The 22,963-nt window shown below is 36.7% G+C and overlaps 1 protein-coding gene across 5 annotated transcripts in view; it reads left to right on the top strand.

Annotated features, from left to right (window-relative positions):
• The first annotated feature begins 4,918 nt into the window (after positions 1-4,918).
• The window catches only part of wdr37 (WD repeat domain 37), a 49,430-nt gene continuing 31,385 nt past the window's right edge, over positions 4,919-22,963 (top strand). The window contains exons 1-5 of one of the 5 annotated variants that reach the window (XM_088643781.1): positions 4,919-5,391; positions 9,916-10,093; positions 20,992-21,088; positions 21,718-21,813; positions 22,700-22,764. In XM_088643781.1, the coding sequence (XP_088499907.1) occupies positions 9,956-10,093; positions 20,992-21,088; positions 21,718-21,813; positions 22,700-22,764 (396 nt within the window). In that variant the 5' untranslated portion in view covers positions 4,919-5,391; positions 9,916-9,955. Of the gene's footprint in view, positions 5,392-5,461; positions 5,660-9,915; positions 10,094-20,991; positions 21,089-21,717; positions 21,814-22,699; positions 22,765-22,963 lie in introns of those variants that run through there. The other 4 variants (XM_088643783.1, XM_088643784.1, XM_088643785.1 and 1 more) reach the window with 4 other exon arrangements.

Below are 22,963 nucleotides of genomic sequence, written 5' to 3'. Positions count from 1 at the left end.
GTACACTATTGAATTACCATAGCATCAAATACAACATACTATATAGGCAGTACCAAAATGCATGAATAAAACAGAATCTATTATGTTTTTCATTTGGTTGTACAAGAATCTAATGCCTCAGATAAAGTGAGCCAGCTTTCAGTTAAAGTTAGAAAGCCTGTAATTTGTGACCTTGTTAAATAAGATAACAAGGCAGACTATTCTTTCACATTCAAGTCAACTTTATGGATGATGAAAATTCTTATTGCATTTAATAATGACATAACATGTATTTGTATACATTTTATTATAACTATTAAAATATTAAAAATAACAAAATGCTATTTTAATACATTGTTTCTCAAGTCTAACACTTCAGAGTAAACAGCTTTCATCACAGATGTACAGCTTATGTTGCTTCTAACAGTATCCATATCACTGCCAGCCTGTGACTTTCTCAATAGACCCCCTGCGGATGACAAATGTTAACCAGCGTAATGAATTTACCTGTGCCACGTCTGTTCAATAAAACAACAATGCACTTGCCATTTTTTCTCATTTGTCCTGATAACAAATTTGTGAATTTGTTGCAGTTATAAATGGTACAATACATTTCTTTTCGGTGCTCAGTATGTTCAAGTGTGCTTTTCCCCTTTCTTCTTTTAAATTCCAATTGATTTGACCATTTTGTACCTTTATTTTGTAACTGAAACGCAAACATTCACTAGCAAAGCTAGTATTGAAAACTCAGGCCCCATGTGTATATCCACGAAGCTACTGGCACTGGACGGCAACTCACTTGGTAATTCTGACATGTAGGACTTAATGGTACAATCCCTTAAGAGATGGGGAGCACTTCACTGGTCTTGTCATAAGGTGAGAATTGGGGGATTGGGGTGCTGACATGTCATTGGGATTTTCAAGTGGGGGCACCTTCCATCATCAATGTGTTGTTGATGAGGGCACAACACCTCCAGAAGGCTCAACAGAGGTTTTGGGCTCCCAGAACTCCCCACCTCTATGTCCGTCCAGCCTTTTCACAACTTACTTTGGGGCACAGCAGGGGTTTCTCCTCTTCAGCCAGAGCCATTGGCTACCTCTTTCTCTAGCTTCTGTAACAGCCCTGATAGACTTTCCACAGATTCCAGGCTCCTTCAGCAGCCTGGTGGTGGATGTTGCAAAACCCACACTTGGCAGACCCACACTTTTATACATCATTCTGCTTCAGCTGCTAACTTGTCATACGGTAGCTTCTTCCTCTCATATGCCTCATTCACCAGAGCCTCCCAGGGCACTGTCAGTTTAACAAAGTAGACAAGACATAGAGAGTTGGACTGGTTGGTATCAACAATTCTGATGGGGCCTACATCTGCCAACATCTTCCATTCCCGGCCTGTGTTGAATTGTCTATATTCTTGCTTTTGTGAGAGCATCTGACCTTTCATTCTTTCATGGGTTAAAGCAATTTGGCGAGATGTCTTTGCTGCTAAAGGAGGTAAGGAGTTGTCCTTTTTATCTCTAGTAATGCAACCGGGTACTAAAGTAATATATCTACACAAGAAGGTTTGGCCACTAACTATAGTTAAATTCACAGCTGCTCTGAAAAGAAACGAAACTGTAAAAAGGACCAGGAAAAAAGCAGTGTAAGAGGTAAGATCAGGACCTCCTTTAAATAATGATTAATTATGTTATTGGAGTATTGTTATTCCAGCATCAGGTAAGTCTCTCTGCAGCATGGTTGTGCTCTCTACATGAGGAAAACAAGGAGTTAAACTGACACTAAAATGTCATTCCAGTCACGAACACAGGCCTATGGTACACAATAGAAATCATTTCCACATTGAACATATATTAAGCAATATACTAGTTAAAAATGGTCATTTATTGGCATTGTTTATAGCCTTTTGATATTGCTTATGGTTATTGTCGACATGAATAACACAGGAGGTGCCTGAATTGTGTGCCGAATTATAAATTGTAATGTAAAATATCTCATTTAACTGATTCTCTATTCTTGATATTGGTATGGTACCCATAAATATCATTCAGGGATTTCACACATAATTGCTTGCCATGGATGATGACAGATTAGAAATGAGAGAGCAATGATAGATGACAGCGAGAAGATTGTTTTTAGAAGACCTCATTTTTCAGTAATGTAATAGAAAGTCTGCTAATAGATGAGTCCATAATGTCCTTCACAGGAGAAACCTCTAACAAATTCTGATACATTCATTTACTTTAGGTGCTGAGAAATGTATTTCCGAAATAAGAATTGTCTGGAATCAGGCAACCCTACCCAATGTGGTGTGATTTATTAACTTTGTTATTTACTACATTATTTACTATAGCTCCTTTCAGATATTGATAATATAGTTTCATTTACTTGCATGCAGATATGCTGAGAGTAATTTACTGATAAAAAATAAGGTTTCAAGATAGAGGGTGGCAATTTGGCCAATGTAGTCTGTTTGGCAGTTAATAGTTAAGGATCTTATCCAGCTTTTTCTTGAAAGAAGCCAGGGTATCAGCCTTAGCAACATGGCCGAACAGCTAGTTTTATACTCCCACAGCCCTTAGGATGAAGAAGTGCCTCCTGTGCTAGGTTTTAAATGCACTTCCACATATAGATCACATTGTGCCCCGTGGCTCATACTTTACAGTTCATTCATTCACCCATTTTCTGTCCACTTTACCCAACATGGGGTAGTGTCAGAGAGAGAGCCAACACATGGGTGCAAGGCAGGGTGCATTCTGGATGGGAGACCAGTCCATTGCAGGGCACACACAGTCAGAAACACACTCACACCAGGGCCAATTTACTCAGAAGCCAATCAATCTACTGGTACTGTATGTCTTTGAACTGTGGAAGCACCTGAAGCACCTGTCATTATGTTTTTGTCCAGAGTGTGAAGATCCAGAGTGAAACAGCATCCCTCCCTGCAGACAATCTTTGAAAAATCCATAATCAAACAGGGAGGAAAAATTATATCAGATCCTTCCCACATCCTCAACTCTGAATATCAACTTCTTCCTTCTGGCAAACGTTTTAGGGTTCCCAAATGTAAGTCAAACAGATACAAACATTCCTTTGGTCCACTATCCATTAAAGCTGTCAACACAAATGTCAAGGATAAACACAATTTTGACTCTTACAACCCACTTTGAGCGAGTGCAATATGTTTTGTGATGTGTTATACATTTTAAATGTTGTTATGTGTTATAATGTACATGTACAGTAGAATGATGTGCAGCGTTTTTCTTTCTTCTCCTTTTTTTTTGTTTGCACTCTATTTAAATGTACAGGAGTGCTGGGTGTCCATAACAAATTTCCCTCAGGGGACAATAACATTTTATCTTATCTTATTTCTTTGATTTCTTGCTAATTGTGAAGTAAACAGATCTTTGCCATCCCAATCTTTTTCCTTTTTATACATCTCTTCCCTATGCAGCTTGTTGTGTTGGATTGATATGTACAGATTATAGATACTCATTTAAAACCCAGATAGGTGACATGCTGTGGATGTTAATCTTAATCTAAATTGCCCTGTGATGTTATATATGAAAAATTACATTGCATTCATTTACAAGAAAAATGTCAAACTGTTTGGATTCCAGAATTACTTCTCAGTACTTTTTCACTGCTAACCTCTTTATAGTGACAACCATCTAATTTCCTAAAGGTGTGACAGACATAAAACATATTTTGTGTCAGAGGTTCCATGAAATATTAAATATTTTTCTCTGTACTTAATAATGATGATCTCACACAGATTCAGTGAAAATACTTTAAATTTAGCCTTTGCAGAATTATGGAGGGACTAGAGTTTAGTTAAACAACAACTGAAGATTAAAGGTACCTAGAACTATCTGATGGGAAACATATGCAATTGAGTAATTATAGCAATATCAATTACAGGTTTTAAATTTTACACTTAAGTAATCGGGTTCTTCACATAACACACTGATTACTTCCATCTGCTCATAGATAAACCTACCAAATCATTATCTTCAGACACAGAAAGGTTTTCACACTAGCCCATCAGAAATTGCAATATGAATACTTCACCATGTAATGGAAACAGATTGTTTGAGTAAAAGTAAAAATAATGTCTCCCTTAAGAGTGAGCTTTTAAATGTATTGAACAATTCATTCTTTTTTTTCTCTTTGCATCAGTATCCTATTATTACCTTCCTGACAAGGATTATTGGTCTAAAATAATCTGTATTTAAGGATAGTCAGAAAATGTTCAGTAAACTAAATCTTAATCATGTGATTTCTATTACTGTTGAGGACAACTAGTATGGCCTTTAGTTCTGACCACTCAGAACTGCAGCTGGATTAAATATTAGGTAAGAAGCAAAATTACAACTATACCAGAGGATTTGAATAGGGGAATTTCCAATTAAATTTAAACCCCTTTTCTCATCTAACAAACAAAATTAGTTAGTCCACCCCGAACATATTATATCTAGGACTGGTTTGAAATGACCTGATTTGCACTAGGTCTGGTCCATCTTTCCTAAATTAAAATTAGGCCGACCAAGATCTGCTAATGCTAAGCAGAACCTAGGAAAATACTGCTTTGTGTTAAATATCCTGTGTAGTTGTATTGTCTGAAAACTATTTGAAATGTTATTGTTATTTTCAGTGCGATTAGTATACGTTATGATAATGTGAAGAATGAAGGCGAGATCAAATCAAGACAATCCGAAATATATTAAAATTTAATATTCAAATTATTTCACGGAAGTGCAGACTATTAACGAAGAAAACATACGCTGCATCGCTCATTGCCCTGTAGCAAGGATACTGTATTTGTTCTTCACACTAGCGCCCTCTGGAAACAGTACATTTGGAGAGCGTGTTGCAGCTCCTTGTAAACGTGCTACCCTGAGTGGCTCATCCCATTTCTAGTGAACCCAGAGCTGTTCTTTCAAACTCTTTACACGGAAGAGCATCGAAGGCACACGATCCGCTGCAGCAAAGCACTTGCACAAGTTCCGCATCTAACCAAACCTGACTGGTCTCTCGTGGGGGGTGAAAGCTGGCGGAAGCAGTGTTCCTGACAGGTTGCAACTCGAAATAAGCAACGCCTTGCGACACACAGGAGGCGGCCTTTAGCGTTTTGCAACTGCCCTGTAGCCTGCCGAGAAGCCGTCCTTTAACCCCAGCTATTGTGGGTGCCCGGATGCTGCGAGGGCATGTTATTTTGACAGCAGAGGAAAAGAAGCGTCAACAAGAATCCCGGCAGGAAACCAAGCGGAAAAGAGGGGTGCTGGAGGGAGGGGGGGAGGACCATTCCAGGTTTTTTCTGGAAGATGGTCACTCGAAAGACGCACTCTCTCCCTTTATCCTCCTCCAGATGAGCGAGCAGCGAAGGGCGCTTGTGTAGCCAGACGCTCTTTAATGTGAGTAAAGACGCGTACTGCCCGTGTCTCCTTTTTGTCGCTGCAGCCGAGTCCGCCTAGTTAGGATTTGGGAAGTTGCGGGCTTAACGTGGCCTTCGGTGTGATACGATGTTATAATAACACAAGAGGCGGCCGCATTTTCATTTTAGGTCTTCTGATTATCTTTTTTTTTTTTAAAAAAAACAACGATGTTTATCATTTGGGCACAGTGGACCTCTCGCTTGGTCTGTTTCACTGAAACCGTTCGTTTCGCCTGGTTTGTAATTGGGTAAGGATCATGCTCATTAAGAAGCGGGTAAATAAAAGTAGAGTTGCTGTATTTTGAATCTAAAACGATACAACTGTAAAATAATGATGCAATGTGTTCTTATATATATATTTCAAGTCGATCGAAATTCTTAAACATTACAAACATTACAGCGTACAGCGTCATATTACGTTACATACATTCAGTTATTGGATATAAACACCGAGTCATTCAAAGATATTACAGTGAAGGCTTATCGTATTTATACTAGTGCCACTGTGTTGCTTTAATTTATATCTGGTCGATAAGTGGCCTTGCCATACTTTATTAATACCGACTTGTTCGTTTAGCTTACTGTATAACTATAAATATGCAATTTGGTTTCAGAAAAAAACCGCACGCCTTACTGTAAAAAAAACTCTTACCGGAAGTCAGATTTTAAAATGTATTCGTTTATCTCAGAATTTCTGCGGTTTTGTTATTGAAGAACGTGGTGGATTTGCTTTGATTTCGTTCTATGTTAAGGTCATTCCCTGCACACTAGCAGAGTCCAATTGTAATTAAATGCATCGTATCTGTTCTTTTCAGGCAAAGCATTTTTCCATTTAGCTTTGTGCACAACCAAAGGTCGAGGATTTAATTACAAATCTTGGCTTCGCACTGTTGTGATTGCTGCTCTGCTGGTACGTCCTTTGCTGTCGCCCCTCCCAGACCCAGACCTTGAGGGGGAGCACTAAATTAAAGATAGACATTGGAAAGAGTTACTGCATCGTCATGCCTGGTGACAACCTTGAAGCAACTTCGTCGCATTGCTGTATAGGGTTTCTACTCCACGACAGCTTTCCAGGGCCCTTTCGTTGAACTGGAACACTTTAGTTGGGTGATTGACGTTGTAATTAAGAATACTCTTTTTTTTTAAACTCATCTTTCAAACTGGCTTTAAACCTTAAGCCATAAGTAACTTATTTTTCAGTGTCTTGACTTGTAGCTTTTCCTTTCCTCCTGATCTGCCTCGGGTCGGGTGAACAAATAGAAGAAAGAAAAAAATGGAAATGTGTACCTGTTTAGTAATGGGAATACCATCATTGTGTGTTTTCAGATTTTTTAAAAAAATGTTTCTTCTGGCTGCTAAACATGACAGTACTTTCTGTCTAATTTACACTTTATACCGTTTGCATGAGTGTTAATCACTAAAATCAAAAGCTCATTTTTTTTTAGTAGCTTGAATTACAGGCCCGGGAGATGTACCCATAAAGACGAGCAGTACACACTTAGATGGGGCCACATGTGTCCTGGAAGAAACTCGTTAACAGGCAGGAAGTACATTGGTGGGTCATGAGGATTTGTTTCAGAAACATATTTGCAGTCGCTCTTTTCTTGATGATTTAGAAAAACTTCAGAAAAGCTGTCCTGTTGCTCTGTGCTAGTGGTGATATAGAAATAAGCCTCAGCACTACCCTTGGTCTGCACATATTATGTGTGGATTGCACTAATATCATTAAGGCTGTCGGTTGAGGTTTACCGATCCCGACGATCTCACCCAGACGTTTCTTGAAAGAAGCCCCGGTAGCTACTTCAACAACATGGCTGGTCAGCTCATTGCAGACTCCCACAGCCCTAAAAAATACAGCTCACCTGTTCCCTGACTGCGAATTGAACCTGGATGCAGCAGGTGTGAACGCAAAATTCTAACTACTAGATCACTAGGGAGTCATGTTAACAATAATCTTCTTAGTTGACGTTGTGGATTTCGTGATTATGCAGCATGGACGGACTTAAACTTGTGTATTATTTCTTTATAATGATAATGACAGATTGTGGCATATGGTAAAATGCCTGCTTAATTCATCCCTAATTTTGCTTAACTCTTTAGAGCCAGTATAGTTAACCTTGTCTTCCTTTTCATGCTTCTTGGAAATTGACTGTGCTGCTGAAATATACACATTTTTTATACTCCGCTTATATGTCATTTTAATTTAGCGGAGACCTTTTGTGTAAGCGGAATGATGTCTCAGAATCCCAAAGATAGCAGCAACTAAGTTGGTGTATCGGAGTGTTCTAAAGGAGTTGGGATGAGAAATCATAAGCTGTTCGAATAAAAAATATTGTATAGTGCAATGTGCATCACTTTCAATTAATCAGATTAAGTGCAAGATTGTTGGTGCACAAACAACAAGAAAAAAAATCCTAATCATGGGTGAAGAAATAAGATGTTGCTGTAGTAGATGGCGAGTAATGTGGCGCTGAAGGTAAATTAATAATGAAAAGGTTAGTTTTGAGTAGCGGCAGAAAGGCAGTTAGTCGTGATGCCAGCACCAACACAAGAAAGATGACCACAGTTATATGTACTGGATGATGTTGCTAATGGGTTCTCTTAAAAATACAGTGTATGACCTCAGTAACAGGTGACTGCCCATTACCTATCAAAGCTGATAGCTAAAGAAATGTGCTTATTAGATACCGGACTTGACATTAAATGTACAAATAGTTCTTAGTGTTTGTTTTTTTACCTTCAGCTGTAAAACTATTTTTTTTTACTAAAAAATAGTTGAACAATTTCTACACAAAACTTTAGTGTCTTTGTATTTTCTTCTTCTAAATATAAAACTGAGAGACCGAAATGGAAAACCCTTTCATTCTCACTAGGCTATTGCAGGCTAACGGTAGTACGTTTCAAGCTGGAACCTTTGTGTTGCTACCTCTCTCTGCCATATCGACCGACACACAGGAAAATTTGAATGCAGACAATCAGATCTTCATTGCTTCCTCTTCATATTTTGTGTGTGCATTCTGAGAAAAAAAAATACTTTCAGGCAGCAACATAAAACTGGTTATCAGAAAACAAAGGCATTCATTTGTTTTTAAGTTATTTTGTCTGATAGGCAAATAAAAGCCTGAAAGGTAAAATAATGTGATGTCTATAATGCTACACCATACATAAAACCGTGTCTGTGCAGTCTTAGATTAGATTTCTCTGAATAATACATATAATGTAATATTGGTGCCTATCAGCAGACAACCTTTTGTGTTGTGTGTACAGTTACATGAGCCAAACTTCAAGGTCACGAGTTTAATAATGTATGAGTTGTTGTCTTCCCCTTCAAAGATAAAGTGGGTCGTATGCTGTAATGAGAAATAAGATAAAGACGTTTGAAGCTTTCTGCTCCAAAAATGAGTGAGTTTTGGCTCCAATATAAAATTTAATGCACATTCCATGCTCATTTTCCAAAATTGTGTTTGAAAATGTGAAAGAGGTAATTTTTTTCTTCCTGTGATGAGTCTTAGATTTGTAATTTAAAGTTACCAACGTTTAATAGGAAAACGTTTGAACTTGGCGACTTTTTTTTTTTCAAGTAGGTGAATGTGATAAATAATGTACATAAAACATTTAAAGCAGTCTTGGTGTAATATTTTAACTGCACGAAAGGTTCATGTCTCTCTTTAAGAAAAGCTTATTTGCAGTGGTTATAAGTTACATCTTGCCAGAGAAATTGGTAATTGTGAGACACACAGTTCGTGGTTACTGCCTTCTTTGCAGATCAGTGTAAAGCATTTCTGTTTGATTGTAATTCTATGGCTTTGAAGAATGCACATCACTGATTTAAGAATTCCAAAGCTGACTTATCTGTCCTCTTTCTTTTGACTTTCTCTGTTCTATTTGATTAGTGTTCAAGGTTTTTTGGTCTGTATTTATATTTGTTATTTACACACTTTTATGGTAATTCTGAAATTCGTTTACTTGATTTTGTAAAGAATGGTAGTCCAAATACAAGTGTGGCCTCAGGTTTTATCACAATCATTATGGGTTAATCTTCATTAATTGCATATTCTTTCATTTTCTGGAATATGTGGTATAGGCAGTATATGGACGCTAATTACCTTTTTGCGTATTCATTTATTTTACAGAAGCCACCCAAGGTTTAATGTCTTTGTAAAAGTAATAATAATAAGAAAGTAATAATAGGTTTATTCCATGCTGAAAAGAGAAGAAAGAAAACGCAACATTTCGGCTGTGGGGCCTTCTCGCACCCAAAGAAGGCTCCACAGCTGAAATGTTGTGTTTTCTTTCTACTCTTTTCAGCATGGAATTAAATTTTACTTGTTCCTTTGCAGCCTACGCATGCTGACGCAGCTACTCACCTGAACTATAATAAGAAACCATGCAGTCTTGTCCAAGAGCAATATTCGAGCATAACTGTCATTTGCATAAAACAACAACAAAAAAACAACGCAGGAAGTGATGCGACGATTGAGCAAGCCCTTGCATGTTTGCTTAGTTTCAGACAGGAAGTTTGGAGAAGACGTCACTGAGGAGTAATGCCTGTTGAAAGTGGAAGCAGTGCAGCTGCTCGTCAGGCCAAGCAGAAGCGCAAGTCCCACAGCCTTTCCATTCGAAGAACCAACAGCACAGAACAGGATCGGGCAGGAATGCAGAGGGAAATGTTAGAAGGACAAGTAAGTTACAACCCGGAGTGAATTTGAAAGCCATGTCTTTTGTCAGAAGAGAAGCAGTGTGTAATTATATGCTTTTATGGCCACTGGGAAGTATCTTTCCGAGACGCATACAGCACATTGTTTTTGTTAACATGTTGTCCAATGATCCTTAAGTTTGTAAGTTGGCGTGTGACTTGAAAGGTGGGAGAGACCTGGTTTTGCGACCCTTTTTTTGCATTGTTTGTTCCCGGTGTGGCAGCTCGTGGGAGCAGGCACAGTAGCTGTAACAGCCCACTTGTAAACAGAATTGAGTGTTTTTTTTATATTTTTACTCTTTTGTATTCTGGCTGTGTTTTATCCAGTGATTCACTGTTGTCATAGGTAACACTCTCCCGCAAATGTATTTATGATTATTAGTTGGATGAGTGTCTATAATTAGAAATGCCTTTTTATCTTTCAATTCTAAGGCTCATTCATATGTAAATATAGGGAAATTAATGATAAGAAAATTATTTCGCTTTAAGTATTTTTATTATTTTATATATATAGTTATGCAGATGAAATAAAAGATTAGGGTTAGGGTTAGGGTTACAAATATAAACTTTAAATACACAAGACCGTGGAGTGTATTTCAGCTTATGTTATCACGTCCTGCCTTTTGGAAGACAGTCGGTTGTTAACCTGCGGTTAGGACAGTATGGCAGGTCAGTGATAATATCCACTTTTTGTTTCTTATCTGGAGGTGCACAGTAAATGAAACCTCTTATACTTCTGTGACATATGTTATTCTGTAATTTTCTGAAAAACAAATACTAACCCTGTCATACTTGTGATCAGGATGGACTCTTTGTATCTTAACATTGGAAATGTTAAGAGAGCTACACAGGAGAAAAAATGCATACATACAGTACACTAATAATGTGTTTTACTCTTTGTGTTTTTGCCTTATTTATTTCCCTTTATTTATGTTTTGGTTGGTTACATATCTTGTAATTACATTGTATACAAGCATGAATGACCTAAATTGGGAGTGATATCTTTACTACTTTGCTGGTGATAACCCCCACTTTTGACATTGAACAAACACACATTCTCTCCTTGCTGCAGGGTCTGGTGGAAATATTAAAAGGCCTTTTGTGTCCTTCAGGAAGATGAAGTCATAGTGGATATATTCCATTGTGGAAAAACTCTTTGAATGGCTACAAGTGAAAAATTTGAAGTGGTAAAGCAGATGGATCAGCAGTAGTCTTGTAATCCAGAAGTTCTTAGTGTGCTGTGAATTCAGATCTGGCAGTGTACTTTTGAAGGACATTTCTATTTGATGAAAATTATCAACATAGCAGACAAAAAAGTATTTCACCAGTTATTCATTAGTGCCAGGTAAATACGTCACTGGATATGAGGCACTGACAACTTAAAACCAGTTTTCTTTCAGTATTACCCTAGGTAATTAAATGCTTTTCAAATTAAGTTATATATGTTGTTATATGTAAACATAAAAGCTGTTGGCACAATTAAACAACAATATTTAATACTGATTTAAAATTAACAGCATTTTATTCTCTAGCTGTTGTGGTAATTAACCTATTTAGTTTAATTTGGGACTGCTTAGAGAGCTGGGTATAGATAAGATTTTCTCGAGTCGGACTAAACTAAAAGTTGGACACCTAAAAATACTAACCTAACATCTTTGTTTTTATGTGGTAAAATATTTCTATAATATGTGTGTGGTAATTAGCCTCTCCATACATAGTAATGGTACATAGCCCTGTTCCAGAAGACAGTGATATTCTAACCAAAAGAGAGGTGTGAGCCTCATATAATAAAATATAATATAATATAGAGTTCATTCATTTAGTCTTTCTTTTTGATCCGTATCTGTTAACACTTCTAGGCCTGAGAAGCAAAGGGAGAATGTTTCTTAATATAGAGGAAGGGGCTGTTTAATTTGACTGTATGTATACACAGTATTGCTTCGCTGTATGAGCATCCACTACTGTATACAAGTTTTAATTTATATGCGATATACTGTAGTGTAATTCCTACCTATGTTTTCATTTGACAAGGAGATTTTCACTCTTATGAGGTAGGCTCTTGTAAAGAAAGCATTGCCCAGATTCTTCTTTTCTAGCATCTGCACGGATGAAGTATTTATTTTTAGCCTATTATAATAAAGGCTTATGTGTAACAAGTGCGTATACACTAGTACAGGATAGTACCTAATGTTCAAACATTTGCTAATGGCTGTACTTTGCCATAAGGGAGCAGGAGTGTTATTATTTTTCTATCTATTGTTTATGCATTGGCAAATTACTTTGAGCATGTTACTTGAATAATTAATGGGGAATGTTACTTTAATAACAACATACTATGGTACTGTTGTGCTGTATTAAGGTGAAGTTTGGGTGTTTTAAGGCACATTTTTGAGTTATGGAACCAATCAAAGATTATTAGACAGGAAGTAATGGGACTTTAAATTCCTCCATGAGCAGTTTTTGAGGACCAAAATGAAGTTTGTATGATGCCAGATTACTGCACATATACATATCTGCATATATGGGTGTTTCTGTATCTGTTTGGTATGTATATGCTTGAAGACAAATATTGTCATGGTTAAATTTAAATACTGCTACACATTTATTTGTATAATTATTAAGCTCTATGTTTTAATAGTATAATTTCCTAGAATATTGACTGCCACTTCATTTTACTGAGAAGAGGTAAAGATCCTGGTGACTGGGGTTCTAAATACATCTTCACTGTCTGAAGTCACATGTCCAAATAAATCAATTATAAGCCCAACTCTACTGCACAGGAAACATTGATGTGATGCAGAAATTGGATTAATGAAGGCACAATTAAGAGGAACGTAAAATCAATAGAAAGGTATTCCATTTGCAAGAGCTAGTCAGAATGATAGCCAGATGCATAACCAGCATAAATTGTGTAGATTTGATCAGTGGTTAACCTAGCAGCAAAATAAAAAGCTTTAAATGGGAAGGCACTGAAGACATCTTTAAATGAGAAGGCATTGAGTGTGAGAGTCCATGTACATATACTCTCTCATATTTAACATTTCATCAAATAGTTCTGTTGACATTTTGAAAGTGGTTTAGGAGGCTTTAAAACTGACAGTTTGAGAACAACAAATAGAAACAAGATTCACATTGCAGTTTGCTTTAACAGTTGTATGAACATCATAGTATTGTTTTTCAGAATCCCACTGTCTTGCCTGTAAGGGAATGTAAAGAGAACTATACAGTGTCTTCTGATGCATTGTATAGTATTTCATTTCTGTTGCTTCTTGCATTATCCAAAAGCCTTTTTCTAGTGAGAGATTATGATCCTTTTGTCTTATTGTGTTTACATACATGCGTACAATGGTCTTATGGTTCATTACAAGATAAAAAGCTTTACATGTAAAGTAATGTAGTGAAAAGTAACAAATTAAATAATATATATTGATATTCTTTCAAAATACTTTGTTTGTAGAAACCTTTTAAGGGTTGATTGGTCATGATATTGTTAATACCAAGGAAAATAACAGTATGACTTTGAACAGTGTGATGTCTTTTCCAGGTGCTTATACAGTACCAGCTTATTCCAGTACAAAATAGTATTATGATGCATTAGTGCTGATGCTAAGAAGCTGATTCTACTAGTTGAATGTGTAATCAGATACCCGAACTAAGTATTCACTGAAAAACATGCCAGAGTTCTCTGTGCCCAGTTGTTGCATCACTTTCCTAAATTGAATTTGTGCTTTTGTTTAAGAAAGGCATACAGTATCTTCAATAAGGGATATTCCAAACCATGTGCTGCAAAGTTTTATGTCCTATTATTTAATCAAAAGTTACAGCTGAATTTAATATTGCTCTGTTAGATTTCTCAGTTGCACTCATTCAAATCAGCTGTTCAGGTGATGGAATGTGCTCTGGCGCAGCAGCTCCTCCAAAAATATAAATCCTGTTAGTGCAATATTTAGATAAATTAAAAAAAGACTTTAATGTGTTGCTTTCATGAAAATGCTTGGACTAAAGCATGTTTACAATGTAATAGGGCTGCTTTCATGTTACTGGACGTTTAGTTGCCTCGTTCTGAAACGCAGACAATGACGGCAATATGGCGCAACACACACATTGGAACTTTGTCTCTTTTGTGATGTAGATTGGAGTTTGTACACGTTATGGTGTATGTGGTACAGTCGTTTCATTGTGGTTTGAAATGCTCTAATCATAGCCGTATCATTATAACCCCGAAAAGTAAAAATAGTTTGGCAGTTCCCCTTTAACACGTTCGGTTGTAACATTAGAGGAAAAAAATAGGCACAACTGACAAACAGACATGGACAATAAATTTAGACAATAGACGTTATAATACAGCCAGGATGTAGTGCAAACAGTGCAGTACCTTAAAGTGCAGGTGCTCATTTGAGCTGTTTATGATGCGGACTGCCTGGGGGAAGAAACTGTTTTTGAATCTATTCGTCAGAGTTCTGATACTGCGATACCTCCTACCAGAACCCAGGGGTGAAAACAGATCGTGACCAGGGTGAATTAGGTCCCGATGTATACAGTAGCTAAAGCCTGGTTGTGGCAGCGGACGAGATATATCCAGTTGATGAAGGTTAGCTCGGTCCCAATGATTTTCTGCGCGGACCTCACAACCTATATATAACCTGATATACTGGATACTATATAATGCAGTATACAGTCTTGTACAGTAGGGGTGTTTTCACTTGTAAAACTGCAGTATTGGGGGCTGTTTAAAAGGAAACGGAGTAAGCAATGTGAAGTGATGCTTATTGTTTTATAACAGTTCTAAAAGCAAACAACAGTGTTCCTTTTAATCAAAACTCTTGTATTATCTAACCTGATGACATTATTCATTTTTTGGAATTCAGACTTTGCAGTACATTCCCCCTTTTCAGATTCACATTCGTTAAAGTTGATTTTCCTTCAAACAAAAGTAGCGGAAAATGGTTGAACCTCATCTTATGTGCCTGATAGTCTTGTGTCTTCTTGGCCTTGTTTTAAGACATGATAATGGATGGTTTCCCGCTGCCTGGAAATACCTGGCTATCAAATCTAATTTGTTTTGATCCATAGATAATTAAGCAAAAAATGCCTTTTACACCCCAAAAGAGATTAGTAATTCATTTAATGGGCTTTGGAAGAATTTCAGATATTTTTGCCTGCCTCGGATGTAATTCAGAAACTGGCTCCAAGCCGTATAGCAGCTCATCTATTACATAACAAAACAGTCCTTAGCGTCTCATTGTTCTCTGATCTAATAAGTGAGTCACAGCACATTTTATTTTTTTAATAATGTCTGTGCATCTACCTGCTAATTATTCTTTTAATTTCCCCCCAATCTTTTTTGTTCTTAGTTACTATTGGCTCATTATTTGATGGTATTCCTAATGCAAACTAACTATAGAGATTAGGTCCAGGTGCCTTCAGCCTGCTCAGTGCTGCCATTATGTTTGGTAACCAAGGAGACCTTTAGTTTTTAGGCACATGCTTGAGGGGCTTTGGAAAATAAGTGACCAACTGTTGTTTGCGAATCAATGTTTTCAATGTGTGTTTACATGTGGCATTGACAGAAAAGAGAATGGCTACCTTCATTTTGACACGGCTCTTCTGATATAGTGCTGTCAATGCCGGGTGAGAGTATAGTTTTCTGAAGCTTGTGGAAATAGTTTTTTACTAGCATTTCAAAAGCAGTTTTTTGGTAAATCATGAAATGTTTGGCTGCTTACCTAGATTTTAATCCACTTTAATGCATTACTTTGGGATCAGTGGACTCATGAATATGGAGGTAAGCTAGTTAGCTCCTCTTGCTTAAAAATAAGGGAGCCAGTAGGATCCTGACTGCAGTCTTATAGAGTACTATTTAGTGTGCTGTTATGCTGTTATATAATGTGCTGTTACATGTTATGATGTGAACGATAAAATCATTATTTAAGAATGGATTCCTGAAATAATATTTTGGTAGAATGTTTTTTTTTCAACAATATAATTTGTGAAATAATTCTCTGACCCTCACATTGGTCGTGTAACATTAGCTATGATCATATAAAATTAAAGGCAATATTAAGCTGCTCCCCAGCTGTCATGGCCTCTGATTTTTGTAGGTAATGGATTTGCTTCAATAGCTGACATTACTGTAAATTGATATTCTTACAGACTAGGGGGTAAAATGATACATGAGAAATAGCAATATCATAAAACCATTACATCTATGCAAATTCTAACAAGAATACCTACTGTATTACCCTTAAAGAGTGTAAAAGTCAAACATTTCGATACTTAACAACATATTCCAGATGAAACAAGCTTTCAGTAAAGCTGGGGGGTTTTGCAATTATTGGAGTAATTAAGACCACAGATTTGCTCTCATGTAGCATTTATTCTCCTGTAGAGAGTAATTAGTTCTCTTAATGTCTAACATGGATTCATCCATTTGCATGTGTTTTTCAGTTTGTCTGTACCCTCATGCTGTGTGCTCAGTGTCGGGAAATAACCAAACCTTGACTACCGTTGTCTTTAAAGTGTGTATGAAGTTTCTTGAAATGTGCTTGAAATGCTTTGTAGACTAGAAAGGAAAAAATAATTTGAATTCCTCTGAATCTTCGTATTGCTTTCTAACACCGGATGGTGAGCAGTCAATTGATGAATATAATTTAACTTAATTGTTCACAACCCCATTGAGTAGAGTTCCTTATGCTGTGTGTTCTGGCTTCTGGTTGAAATGGTGATATTTCATTAAGTACATTACATGCCTTGTTATTTATTATCACGTTCAATCTCAAGGATTTTAATCCAGTCAGTCCAAGCCAACATGTGTCAAACATTAATTTAAACATTATATTGTTTATAAGACACTATATTTTCCTCTTTTTTACAATATTTGACACATTTGTGTTACATCAAGAATGCGTAAGTGTAGAGAGTTTAAATGTATGACCGTATGATGTTTGGATGAACCCACTAGGCTGGGAGTTGTGGAAACTAGGGACAGGTTTGATAGCACAGTGATGAATCTGTTCATGTACAAACATGATTCATGGCAGTCTGTTTTTCTTGGTCTCAGAGGTGTTCCCAGATGTTTCGGGTGTAAGATGGATCCAGTTTCAGCTTGTCACCTTCTTGTCACCTTGGGAATATATTCCTCAGAAGAGCCGCTCTGTGACTTTGTGGTGTTCAAGTCAACACTCCTGGTCTCCAAGTTTGAAGTTGATTCTCCTGGATCCTGGAGTTGAAACTGATGGAACAGAAAGAGATATTTTAATAGTAGTGAGCGTTTTGGTGTACTTTATGTTACCACCTTATAGTGCTATTTCCTGAAGTCAGTTAGCTAAAAAGGCATTGCATGTTTTTCTTTAAAATTGTCCAGAATGTGTTTTTGACCACGACATGCTTTGTTTACAGGATGCTAGTGATGAGTGGTATAAAATGCTTCTGGCTGTTTTTTTGGGTTGTTGGCATTCCCAGTGCTGGTTATATTTTTGCATGAATTATTTCTGCTGTAAATAAATCTGACAACAGCACACCCCTTGCAATTTACATTTACACAGGTTGCTGTTATAGTTGTGGTACTTTTAACTCATATTCATAATGAATATATCACCTTGAAAATGTACAATACAAAACTGTATTGTACTGTATTGTATAACTGTTCTGCATGAATTAAAATAAGGCTGTTAAATAGAAATTACTTCATTTTTTAATGAAATTGACAATTAAAACCAAGATTTTTCTTTTGGTCTTTATTTTAACGGTTACAACTGAAACACATTTCTGCTGCCAGTACCATGAGTTCCTCATAAGAAATTTCTGTTTCATTTTCTTTTGAAAATATATTTGTTTCAAGAGCATCACTGTGCCTAAATTGTAGAAAATGGGCTGGTGGCACAGAGTACTCCTCACCCCCTTCTCAATTATCATTAAAGTTGCCAAGATTTTGCCGTGTCAATGTTTTCCTGAGCTTCAAAGCTGAAAAAAGTTCTTTCAACTCTAGCTGTAGAGCAGGGGATAATTTTGAACTTAAGATTGTTTAAGTTCATAGAAGCATCTTTGCAAGTCCAAAGTCTGCATCATTTTATGCACGTCGAAAGCAACCTTCCCTTTGGCTGCTTTGCCTGACGGTTTTCACAAGCCTGGAATACAAAATGCCACTGCGCTGTAATAACTGAAGGCTGTCTCTGTTTGATGATGATTCAAAGATCCCTTTGAAACTCGGAAGCTTCATAGATCAAGAGGAAAATGCTGCTCTTCTATTTTATCTGAAAGAATCTCATCCCCCAATGTTCTTTGCTGCAGAGCTCTATTAGATATTTAAAATGTGCTTAGCAGAGGACAAAAAGGGCAAATGGGAACTTTTGCCAGCAGGTTTCTGAAGGTCAGTTACTTTTCTTTCCAATGCTGCTGCACCGTAATATTTTGGAGCAATCAGCTTGTGACTGCATATTTTGAGCTTGTTGCACGTATTGTCCACATGGTGGCAGAGGGCAGCAGCTGCTGTTTGGCTGTCATTAACATTAGTAAAACCAGCAAAGTCACGCCTCTAGTGCATTTTATCCCAAAGGATACCAAAGTGCTTTATACATAAAAGGTGTCCACCTCATCCGCCTCTGAAGTGTACCACTTATGCTTGCAACGCCAGGATCCCCACTACACAACTAGTCCGGCAGAGAAATTAAAAATTGCTTCACCAGTTGGTGTAAGTGGGAACTTTAGGCAAGCCATTTTGTACCAGGGTTAACACCGCTAGTCTTTCAGAAAGTGCCTTTAGGTCTTTGACCAATTAATCATGATCACGTCTCATCTGGAGGCTGGTGCTTTTATTTCTCACGGTGTCCCTGATCACCATACTGGGGTGTCAGTTTGAAAATGATGTTGTAGAACAAAGAGCAGCACCTACTGGTCCACCAGACACCATTTGCAGCACCAACCTGGGTTTCTCTGAAAGTCTCCCATCCCAGTATTGACCAGGGCTAGTCACGCATATATTATGAGATCAGGCTTCTTGTTGTCACAAGAACAATTAAGTTCTCCATCTTCAGACTGGGAATTTAGAGGTTTCTGTATTAATTAAAGGAGTGATGCTGCATTGCTGGTCAGCAACACTTTGTTGTGCAATACAATTATTGTATTTCACACAGTAAATCCCTTAGTTGAACAGACTTATAGAGAGGAAGAGGTGTCTGTTATAGCCAAATGTCCATTAAATCACAAAGGAAATTTTTTCAGCCCAAACGCACTATTATATGAAAAAAAATGTATGCTTCATATGTGCTTACTGAATCATTTGATGTATTTTTGTACTTGTAATCAACGCAATGTGACTTTATCATAAATATACAGTACAAGCTCTTCATTCCCTGTGTTTCATATACTGTATTCATGTTCTAAAGCATAAGAAACACATCAACCATCACAAGCAACTGGGGAGCCATTCATGAGTTTTCAATCCATGTATTTTGTGCCTTGCTTTAATTTTTGTGCATTCTACAGAGCTTTTCTACATATTGTTAGCATTTTTGGATGTTTTCTTAAATTTCGATAACACCCAAAACGCAAAAAAAAAAAAACCCACCCATTGTGAGCAATTCGTTATTACAGGGAAAATCTGGTATTTCTGACTGTACGGATTACTCTTTAGCAGATTCTGTCTGTTAAATCCAAAGTCCATTAAACCAAGTAAGTGAAAAAGGGCTAAATGCCAGGAAAACAACAGCTGACTGTCTGCAATCGCAAAACACTTGCGGCCCATTTCACTCCTCATGTATTCTACACAACGCTTGAACATTTTGGGAAGGTATTTGTGCATCAAGTGCCAGCGCTCTGGGCAGGGTCTAGATGCAGGTGTGTATTGGTGAAAAACAGCTATTAAGTAACTGTCACTGGACACAGTGTGAAAGGAAAGGCTTCCAAACTGAGGAAAATCTGCCGAGATTCAATTGCTTGAGATGAATGAAGATTGATCTACAGTTCTCCAGGAAGCCAGTACTTCAAATCTCCAGTTACCTCAGTTTCACAAAGCCTGTCCACATTTTCCTAATGTGTATTTGTTCGTTGACTTCTGTCTTACAATTCCTTTTTCATACACCTCATCTCGTATCAGATCAGTCCACTTGTGGAGATAAACAGGAGTATTATTCTTAAACCTAAAAGGGGGTACTTCCACATTAAAAAAAAATATATCAGTATTTATTTCTAAATAAAATTGGAACAGGGCAGCTCCTCAAATGTGGGTCAACAGAGTGTGTCATCTAAAACAGAATGTGTAATGGTTTTATTTATTTATATTCATTTTGTGAATATTTAAGAGCAAATGATGTTGAATCAAGTAAAATAGCTGAGCAGAATCCAGCCAGGACAAAGCTGTTTGGTATAAAAAAAACGTTAATGTTTCTTGTAGAATGCGATTATTAAATACAGATTGTAGTTATTATTGCTTCAAATCATTATCATCATCATAAGTTTTATTTATTCTTTATGTGAATTATTTTTATTTTGTACTTCATTCTGCACATACTGTATGGAGTGTATATACTGATGCAATGACCTGTGCATTATCCTTTGTTAAATAAATTCAGAATATGAATTAGGACGTGTAGGGTTATTATACATGATACTATTATACATGATCACTACAAATAATTGTATGAACCCGGCTAATTCTTATAAGATGTTTGTGTTTGTAATTATATCTTTAATTGATCATTTATTTTCCTGACATTTTTCCAGTTTTCAAAATATTTATTTTTATTGTATATATGTGTAGATCAATTTGTTGCTATATTGTTATGTAAGCTGTTAAGAACATTATTATTGCCATTTAATGCCAAAGAAATAGCAGCTAATTTGTTTTGAAAAAATAATAATTTTGGCCTATTTCTTTTTTCTTCTTAGGATTCTAAACTCCCTGTATCTCTGAGAAACAATCTTCTTGACCTGTTTGGACAGATTGAGCGAGAGTTTGAAAATCTCTATATTGAAAATGTGGAGCGTAAGTACTGTTTATTTTGACTTTATTTATACTATTACTTAAATATGTTGATATTAAAAACAGTATTAATTACAAGATTAATTTTTCAACCATTTTACTTGATCAAGTAGATGAATGCACTTCATCAAAATGTGCTACTTGTTTCCTGAACGTAATTTTGAAACATTGCATATTTGACAATGTAGGCATGAGGATGAATTCAGTTGATTCTAATTTCACAACAAGTTCTGGATAAATAATTAGGCGTTATTAAGTGTCATAAAATAGAGAAAAAAAAGTGGTGCTGTAAAAAGCTTGAGTTTTGATGTTGTTAAAATATTGTGTCAAGATGTTAAATGTCAAAATGAATGTTTGACCTTTCAGAAACATTTCTTTTGTCAGTTCACCATTTGACATAGCAGGTGTTTCCTTAACCACATAATTCATGTGAGAGCAAGTTCTTATTTCCAATAATGATATGGAGAGTACCCATTTACATACACAGCAGGGTGTCTTATTGGAGTGATGAGAGTGAAGTTCTGCTGTAGCAGTTTGCCAGCTGGTGTTCGATCCCACAACCTTCCAGTTACAAGTCCAGACTCCAGCCCACCACTCCACACTGCTGCCATCTTGATGTTCCTGTCCCACAGTGCGCAGAGAGATCGATACTCTTAATGAGAGACTGGCAGCCGAAGGACAAACCATTGATGGAGGGGATCTGAGTAAGGGCCCACTGAAGGCAAAAGGTTTGTAAAAAAGTAATTATAGCCAAAGACTGCTCATCTGTAGAGTTCTCTTCCTTCAATTTCCTCTCCGCCAAAAGACTTCACATTTATGGAAAAAAATGTTTTTTCTGAACCCTACTGTACTTGGGACAGTTTGCATGGCTTACTAATGCCGTGTTTTGATCTCTGTCCTTGGCTTGCAAAATGTGTATATTCCTCACCATTTGGTAATTGCATTACTTGAATGTTAGTATTTATTGTTTTGTGTAGGTTCAGCACTTTCAGGGTTTCTGTTTAAACATAGCTATTCAGCAACATGGCAGTAACATAAAGAGAATAAACAGTCTTTGTTTATGTAGTCATATAATCCATGTATGGTTCTATCTGAACTGGCTGTTTTCTCTGGGAATACACTATGTATCTGTCTTCAGGGATTTTCATTGAGTATAAGGATTGCTGTGGTCTATGTTGCATTGCAGTAGTAATATTAAAGAATCCAGAAATTTGCAGGAACAACAAATGGTATTTTGTATGGTGTAAGTAATGGTATTTTTTGGTTTCAGGTCATGCTGTGTTTTAAGGGACTGTTTTGCAAGTACAAATGCAGAGCTGGCTGTTTCAAAACGTTGACTTTTATGAAGAAATGATCTCTTAATTGTTCTCTTTTGCATTCTCTGAATGTGTGAAACAGGTTGAGAGGTTGAGTTAACACTGTATTCTTAAACAGATAAAAAATAATGTAGATCTAAAGGTCTAAAATGGCTTTACCTTTTAAGTGGTAACATTTGCCATTTATAAGTGTAATGATAGACTTGTAATGCTGTGTTGTGTAAAGAATGACATTGGAGTTTGCAGTTTCAATGTTACGTTTACGACTATGATTAATCATAAATTTATATCCGTACAGCCAGCCATAGTACGAGTCAGCTGTCTCAGAAACTGAAGACCACTTATAAAGCCTCTACGAGCAAGGTAAACAACTTTTTCTAAATCTGAATAAAGAACAGTACAGCGTGTAAAGTAATGAAAGATACTATTGTAATAAATAGTAAAACTAATTGAATACCTTTGAGCAACTGTTTATATCAAGGGTGCAGACCCCCAGTACTAGAAGGACACAATTTCTACAGAGTTTAATTCCACATATACTCTCAACTACACATAATTCTAA

The sequence above is a fragment of the Lepisosteus platostomus genome, chromosome 8 (genome assembly GCF_059453375.1).
Source record: "Lepisosteus platostomus isolate fLepPlt1 chromosome 8, fLepPlt1.hap1, whole genome shotgun sequence".
NCBI lineage: Eukaryota > Metazoa > Chordata > Actinopteri > Semionotiformes > Lepisosteidae > Lepisosteus > Lepisosteus platostomus.
Note: the sequence above shows the minus strand (reverse complement) of the source record. Positions and strands in the feature narration are given on the sequence as shown.